This window comes from Molossus molossus, unplaced genomic scaffold (genome assembly GCF_014108415.1).
Source record: "Molossus molossus isolate mMolMol1 unplaced genomic scaffold, mMolMol1.p scaffold_m16_p_4, whole genome shotgun sequence".
NCBI classification, from domain to species: Eukaryota; Metazoa; Chordata; class Mammalia; order Chiroptera; family Molossidae; genus Molossus; species Molossus molossus.
This window is the reverse complement of record NW_023425377.1, coordinates 81,024,915-81,032,678: the sequence shown is the minus strand read 5'-3', so window position 1 is coordinate 81,032,678 and position 7,764 is coordinate 81,024,915. Positions and strand designations below refer to the sequence as shown.

Here is a 7,764-nt window from a genome sequence, read left to right as displayed (position 1 = left end):
TCTTTTCCCCCACCCCAGCCCAGAGCACATCCCCACTCCAGGGCCGACAAATGGCCCTGGGTGCAGCTCCTTAGGAAAAGATATGAATGGCCTGGGTGGCGGGTGTGCGACAGGCGGGGCACTCAGGCTCGCTCTTGCCACAGATGCGCACAGCGCAGTCCATGCAAAAGAGGTTGTGGCCACAGGGCACTAGCGCAGCCATTACCTCTCCCTCGGCACACACCACGCACTCCCGCACCAGGACCGGGCCAGGGGTAGCAGAGGCTACAGGGGCCGCGGACCCGGAGGACACTGAGGCCGAGGGTTTGCGGCTGCTTTCGGAGGCGCTGGAGTCCAAGGGGGAACATGAAGAGGCTGAGGAGCTGCTGGGCAGCGAGGTGGCCGTGGAGAAACTGCTGCTACTTGAGAAAGATGACAGGGTGCCCTGTGGGGGCCGCCAGGGCAGGGCACCCACTGGGTCAGGGGGGCCGCGGCGAGCGAGTGGGAGCTCCAGGGCCAGGCCACCAGGTTCAGGTAGCGTGGGGGAGTGTCGCGGGGTACCAGCCCCGCTGCTGCGACGGACACCTGGGGCAGGTGGCGCAGGGGCCCCGTTGACAGCAGAACAGCTGCTAAAGGCTGGCACCGGTGCAGCGCGCTCAAAAGGGGCCCAGATGGTGGCTGCTGCAGGCACTGTCAAGTCCAGCGCCAGGAAGTCGAAGCCGAAGTCGCAGTCCTCAGGGGCAGGTGGCCCCGTGGGGGCACCAGGGCCATCACCTCCGAAGGTGAAGCCCCCGTTGCCTGAACCGCCATAGGGGCTGGCAGGGCCCGCGTCTGGCACTGGTGGTCCTCCGCGGCTGCTAGGGTAGAAAGCCTCAGGGCCTCCTGGGGCGCCCAGGGCACTGTCCCCACGGAGGCTGGCGGTAGGCAAGGGGGGCCGCCGCCCAGGGTTGGGGGCCTTGGCCCAGAGGCCTGCAGCTGCCCCGAGCAGGTCCAGGCATACATCGGTGCCGTTGGCGTGGAAGTCACTGTCAGGGCCGGCGTCAGTGAAGGCGCCAGTGCGCAGCGTGATGTGCGCCTCGATCTCCTCGCGGGCCCGGTCCACGTTCTCAGGCATTCCTGTCACTGCGAACACTGGCTCCTTGTCGCGCCCAGGCGTCACGATGTATGTATGCGTCCGCTGCTGGATGCGCTTTATGGTGGCACCCTTGGGCCCCACTACCAGACCCACCACGCGGTAGGGCACGCGCACCTGAATAGTGGTCTGTCCTGGCAGGTTGGGCGGGCCCTGCGGGGTGCCAGGCAGCCCACCTGCCTTGCTGCGGGTAGCACGGATCACAGAGAAGTGCTCGGCAGCAGACAGGATCTCACGCTTGGCCATCTCCACGTCTTCCTGTCGGCCAGTCACGATGAAGACAGGCTCTTCTCCACGCACTGGCGTCTTGATGTACGTGTTCGTCTTGGCGCGCAGAGCCTTGATTTTGCACCCTGGGAGAGGAAGGGGGTACAATATGGTGAGGACTGGGACTCCTCCCCAGGACAGGCCTTCCCCAGCAGCTGCTGAATGGGCCAGACAGTTCAGAGCCTCCACCTATGGACTGTACCCCTATGGGATTTAATCTCTAACCCTGGGACCTCAGTTTCCCCTCTGGTACAGGGCGCCCCTGGGGTTGCCAAAAAAGCAAGAAGGTAAGGACTCTGTTGTGGGTTGAATAGTGCCCCGCAAAATTAATGTTCACCCAGAACATCAGAATGAGCTCTTAATTTAGAAATAGGACCTCTACAGATGTGATTAGTTAAGATGAGGTCACACTGGGGTAGGGTGGGCCCTGAATACAAGAGGAGGGACACATAGAGGAGATGGCCATGTGACAAGAGAGGCAGGAGTTGCAGTGATGTGGCTACAAGCCAAGGGACACCAAGCACTGCTGGCAGCCACCAGAAGCTGGGAGAGAGAGCATGGGACAGACTGTCCCCTAGAGCCTCTGGAGGGAGCACAACCCTGCCAACACCTTGATTTCAGATTTCCAGCTTCCGGAACTGAGAATGTGTATTGTTTCAAGCTATTCACAGTTGATTGTGTCAGCCCGAGGACTCGAATGCAGACCCTCTAACACCAACTCCCCATTTGACAGATGTGAAAACAAAGGCTCAGATTGTGCAAGCTGCCTATGATTTTCTTCTGACCAAGTGACCCTCCCAGTCCAAGGGAAGCTGAGGTCTCACTCAGCCCAATGTAGGCTCCTGGGCCTGAATTCAGAACATCTCAGGCCTGGTGATGCCAGCCTGTGAGGGATGCTCAGGGATACTTGCAGACATGGCACTATGGCTTCATCCTGTCTGGGCTGGGGTCCCACCCTGTGGAGGGGTGGGGTCAGTTGTTCAGGGTCTGTGATAGGGGTGCCTACTCAGGTCTCTGATACCCCTCCCCAGGGCCTTTTGAGACATCTTGAGTCCAGGCTCTGGGGAGGCTAGAGGGACACAGGGATATTGTGTCAACACAGAGGTGGTATTGAGAGAGGAGTAACTGTGTTGCTAATTTAACAATAGCAAAAGATACAAAATTGGCAAGTTCAACATCTACCCAGGAAGAAATCAATGAGAGGCTGCCTAGGCCAGGGGACTGCTCATCCTGGAGGTGGCAGGGGGCGTCCAGGGGCAGCCTTACCCTGATCCCAAGGAATATATAATAGTTCCCCAACCAGGACTTTGAGCAAAAGCAGGGCATGTGAATCAAGGTCAGAAATCTCCAGGGGAGGGGCTTCCTTCTTACCATCTCCAAACCCCACCTCCTGGGTCTTTAGCCACTCTGTCCCCTCAGCTGTGTCGCCTCAATGCCAACCTCTAAACCAACCCGGGGCCCCCAAATCTACCCCACACTGACCTGTGGCTGCCTCCATGCCTGCCTCGATGGTCCCCTCCCTACCTGGCAAACTCCCCCTGCCCTGGCCATGCTGTCTTCTCCACATGACCTTTCCCACTCAAAACACTGTCCTCACCACTATCACCCCCAGTCCTTGCCCTTCTCTGCATCATATTGCAGCCTAGCACTCCCTCCTCTGGGAAGCCCACCCTGACTGGGCCAGGCCCCAGCACACACTTCCAGAGTTTATCCTGACACCACATTTGACTGTCTGAACTCCTTTTGGCCAGGGGACTGTTCTAAGGGCTAGTAAACTGCAGATTGCCCTGGGCCCCTGAGGAAACTGTCTTGTGCTTTAATTTCATTACCCATAAAAGGAGGGCTGAAACACCCAGCCTCACAGCTTTGGGGCCAGACCCAAAGGGCCAAAGCCCCAGACAGACAACATGCCCTGAAATATTTGCTTCTAGCAGAACCACGCAAGGAGAGGGAAGCAAGCAAGGCCTGAAGAAAGGGCAGGGGACTTGTCAAAGGAGGTGCAAACAACTGATGACCCCCTCCCCCCACTGATCCTTTGTACAGATGAAGTGGGCCTTGATCCCAAGCCCAATGAGCCCCTCAGGTGCGCCAGGGCAGGGGAGGGACCATGCAACGTCCCCTTGGGTGGCCCTGGGTGGAGCCCTTAGTGGCCAGGAGCCCAATTTACTGACTTCACTTCAGCTGTGACACCTGTTGGCCCCCAAACCCAACCCATGTCAAGACCCTGAGAGGGGTCAGAGCTTGGGAGGGTGGGATTGCCCAGTCCAGGAAATCGAGGATCCAGTGACCTAGGCCATATTTCCTGCCCCAGTGGTGATGATAGAGTGCAGCAAGAATGTGTGGTGATAAGGGGCTGAGCCCCATGGCTGGGGAACTCTAGGGGTCACCATTCATAGGTGGGCAAAGGCTGAAATGCAGATTCCTGGGCATTTCCCCCAGGATGCCAACACAGAGAGCAGGGTGTGCTTGGGAATGTCCTGCCTCAGGCCCTAGAAATCCCGACTGCACTACAGCCAGACTCTCCCCTCAAACTGGGGAGGCTGAGGGTCTCCAGGATAGTCTAGTAGATGAGGGCAGCCTTTTGCCTTCACTCATATGTCTCATTATGGGGTCCTGGCCATACCCATGTGCTGGGCACTCAGAGAACCAGGCCCCATGGGCGATTACAGGTTACACTTAACAAAACCTCAAGGCTGTGAGGGAAAGGAGGATGCAGGCAGAGGAGCGCTTCAGCAGAGGGAACAGCGGGGGCAGAGCTCTGGAAGCAGGACAGGGCTAGGACAATTTCCCACAATCAAGCAGGGGTAAAGAAGGCTATAGTCCTGAGTGGGCCATGTCACAGTAGGGTGGTCTGGGGGTAAGCTAGTTGGTCATAGGAACATGGAAAGCTCCCCACAGGCAGGGTAGGTCTACAACTGCCAATACAAGGAGCCCCCAACCCAAGCATGGGCACCTCTTTTTTTCTATGCCCCACAGTGGACAGGAACACCAAGCCATGTACCCCAATACCCCCGCAGTGTCCCTGGCTGCCAGAAAGAACACCTGATGCCTGCAGGGTTGGGGCCAGGCCCGGGGGCAGGGGGACAGAGAACAGACAATGGGGGAGGGTCCCAGGCCACCATCCTCAGCCTGATCTGAGATGGGAAACCTGGGGGGGGCTGCCAGTCCAAGCCTTGCCTTCAGCATCATTCATTTACTTGTTCCTGATGGTGAAGCAGGCAATGTGCTGTGCATGGTGCTAAAGACCCAACATGACCAAGCCCAGCCCTGGTAAAGACATGGACACAGACTTGCTCTGGGTACAGGGCATGGATGGCAGGGGAGAAGGCATGAGCCCAAGGTCTCCCCCACAGCCAATGTGAACCAGCTCTCCCAGTTGGCTTGCACTGACAGGATGGAGGGAGAGGTTCATTCCTTGTTCTTTTGGAGGCCCCACTTTTCCTCTCTGTAGAATGGCACTGCCTCCCACCACCCCTCTCCCAACCCTGCTCCCTACAGGGCAGGCAGAGCCAATGAGACCAGGGTTCAAATCCCAAACCTGCCTCATCGTCTCTTGAAGTCTCTTTCCTGTGCCTTCTTGGGGGAGGGGCAGCCCTAGACCTGAGATTTGACAGAAAAAAATGAGTAACTGAGGGCAGGCTATGCCCCCTGAACTGGGGAGAGCCTGAGCAGTAAGAAGGGGCAGGCTTGGTATCCAGGGACCCACAGGATGGGGAGTGGGGTGGGTGATGGGAAAAGGGAAAGGAGTGGGGCTGAGGTAGTCTTGCAGGGTATGCTTGAGAACTGGGTGGGAGAGGATGGGAGCCACAGATGGTCCTGGAACGGGGGCAATGTGACCCATCCTGGTATCCATGCTCTCCCCCCTGTACCCTATACCCTACTTGTGGGGTGGCTACTGGGTACCAGCCTGCGGTTAGAACCAGTGTTTTAAGAATCCACACAAAAACTCTGAGGGAGGTGCTGCCCCATCCCATTATAGAAGGGGCTCTCATGTGCTCAGGGTCACAGGACTACCCCAGTCTGCAGGGCATACCATACTGCTTCAAGTCTGTTTTGCTGTCCACAACCACCAAGAATAGAGGCTGGCACCCAACAACCAGGTGACAAATGCAAACCCAGGAGGTCGGGTGGAGCCTGAGGCCCCGTGGAGCCTGAGGCCCCAGGCTCACTCCTTCACACCATTCAGCCTGAGGCTACAGGTTCTTATGCCCTCTGCCTAACTCCCATCACCATTTGTAAGACATAAGACAAGGCCTCTCTGGAAGGTCCCTCAGGTGCCAGGACTCGCATATTCACACAGAACACACCCTCAATGCTCCACTGCACAACAGATCAGCCTAGTGATTTCAGGCAAATGGCCCCCCCAGGCATAGGTATCCACACTTGCCCACCTGCAGGCTTCTAAACACTCAATACATGAGAACTACTTCTTAGGTGTCCAGTGCAGTTATGGGGGACAGGGGTGGGGAAATGGGAGGCTTATATAGGAAGGTGGCAACAGGGTGGTAAAGCAGAACTGTCTGGCATGGGTCTAGTTATGCCTGCCCCTGGAGACAGCCAGCAGGGCTCAGAGAGCAACCTGTCCTCCTTCCTCACTCTCACTTCTGATGGTGGGTCCCAGGCATGATGCTGGGCCCTCCTTGTGTCCACATGGAGAAAGGACAAATGAATGACCAGAGGGCTTGCTGGCCAAGTCACCCCACCCACCCGGAACTAGCAGAGGACTGTGTCCAGAGCATCCCTATTGTCCTCTGCTTGTGGCAGTGGTAAGGATGACAGGTCACCTTATAATTCAGGCCACCCTACCCCCACCCCCACCCCAGGGCCCAGAGGCTGGGACCCCTCCCAGCCTGAGTGTTCTTTGGCTCTACCTGAAGCCCCACCCAGGCCCCACCCCAAGTTCTAGAATCTGGCTGACCACAGGAGGCCAGCAGGAGGGTGGGAGGGCAGGAGGGCAGGAGAAAGTTTAGACCAGTGGGCAGGCAGCTAACAGGGTGGGTGGGTATGTGGGCACTGCCCACCACCCTCTGCCCGCCCCACAGCTCCAGGGCCAATGAGCGGCGGCCAGCCTGATGTCACCCTGCAAATCTCAGCCTGGCTCTCTAACAAAGAGAACAATGGGGCGGCCACAGGGATGCTAGGCAATGCCACTAAAGAGACCCCTACGTCTCTGGCCTGTTGCCCACCTGCCTGCCAGGCTAGGGCCATGGGGTCGGACCCCAAGAGTCACTTTTAAAACTGGTCCTTCCACATGCCCCCAAATTACTGACCACACTGAGAATAGGGTGGGACCCTCTCTCAAGCTGTCCTATCCCTCCCCGGCCCCAGCAGGGTCCCCAGGCTGGCAAGTCATGATGTATCCTCTTTGTGTGGCCAAACTTCTCTCATCACCCTGCCTGAGTGCCCCCAACCCCCCAAACCGAGTTGGCCCGCCCCATGCCTGCTTTGAATGTGGGGTGCCCACCACCCGGCCGGGCCCCTGGTCCCCAGGATGGCACAGCCCAGAGCATGGTAGCGGCGCTGCACACAGGGGCCCTTCCGGGCTGGAGGCGCCTAGACAAAGGCAACGGCGGGGCCGAAGCGCGGTGGGGAGGAGCGCGGGCTGCGCCCAACTTTCTCTCGCGGCCGAAGGCAGGACAAAGGCACAGGCGGCCACTGAGGCCAAAGCCCACGCGGGGCGTGGCCTGGGACTGGCGTGCAGCCGCGGCCTGGGCTGGGGCGGCCCTGTCTCCGGAGCAGCGGCGCAGGGACCCCCGAGGCTGCGCCCCCGACGGCGGCCACTCACCCTGGCGACCCACGATCTCAGCGACGTGCTCCGAGCTGGGTACCGGCACGCACTCGGTCATGTTCACGCTCTTTTTGCGGCTGCCAATCACGCTCATCTGCTCGGCCAGCAGCGTCGGGGGGCCCAGGGCCGCGGGGTGGGGCGTGAAGCCCGCGAACACATCGGGCGGCGAAGGCCGGGGCGGCGGCGGCGGCGGGGGGCTCACGTCGGGATCCAGAAGCGGCAGAGGGCCCGGGGTCACGGCCACCACGGGCGCGCCCGCCTCGGGCCCGTCGGGGGGCGTAGGCTCCACTGCGGTCCCACCGTCCGCGCCCCGTGCAGTCGCCGCCACGCCATCCCCGCCGCCCGCGGCTGCTCCCTCGTCATCTTGGTTGCCCGCGCCCCCCAGCCCCAGCACCGAGAGCTGGTTCAGTGCCAGGCGCAGCGCGGTGGCCGCGTCGTCGGGCTCGGGCGGCGGCCGGGGCGCGGGAGCGGCCTCCTCGGCGGCCTCAGGCGCGGGCGGCGGCGGGGCACCCGGGCTGGGGTCCCCGCAGGCCGCCGCCCCGGGCCCGCTGCCGCCCGCGCCCCCGCTGCCGTCGGGCTGGCCGATGGAGCCGGACAT

General features: G+C 60.3%; 1 protein-coding gene across 1 annotated transcript; it reads right to left on the bottom strand.

The window, feature by feature from the left end:
• Positions 1–7,764, bottom strand: MEX3D (mex-3 RNA binding family member D). The gene is made up of 2 exons (XM_036240601.1): positions 7,164–7,764; positions 1–1,464 (listed from the first exon to the last, which is right to left on the bottom strand). The coding sequence occupies exons 1-2, from the start codon at positions 7,762–7,764 to the stop codon at positions 71–73; spliced, it is 1,995 nt and encodes a 664-aa protein (XP_036096494.1). The 3' UTR covers positions 1–70.

Bases quoted from the DNA above. Each gene is read 5' to 3' on its own strand.
- MEX3D (XM_036240601.1), bottom strand. From the start codon at position 7,764: ATGTCCGGCTCCATCGGCCAGCCCGACGGCAGCGGGGGCGCGGGCGGC. The intron at 1,465-7,163 runs GTGAGTGGCCGC...TTCCTCTCCCAG, and splicing joins TGAGATCGTGGGTCGCCAGG to GGTGCAAAATCAAGGCTCTG.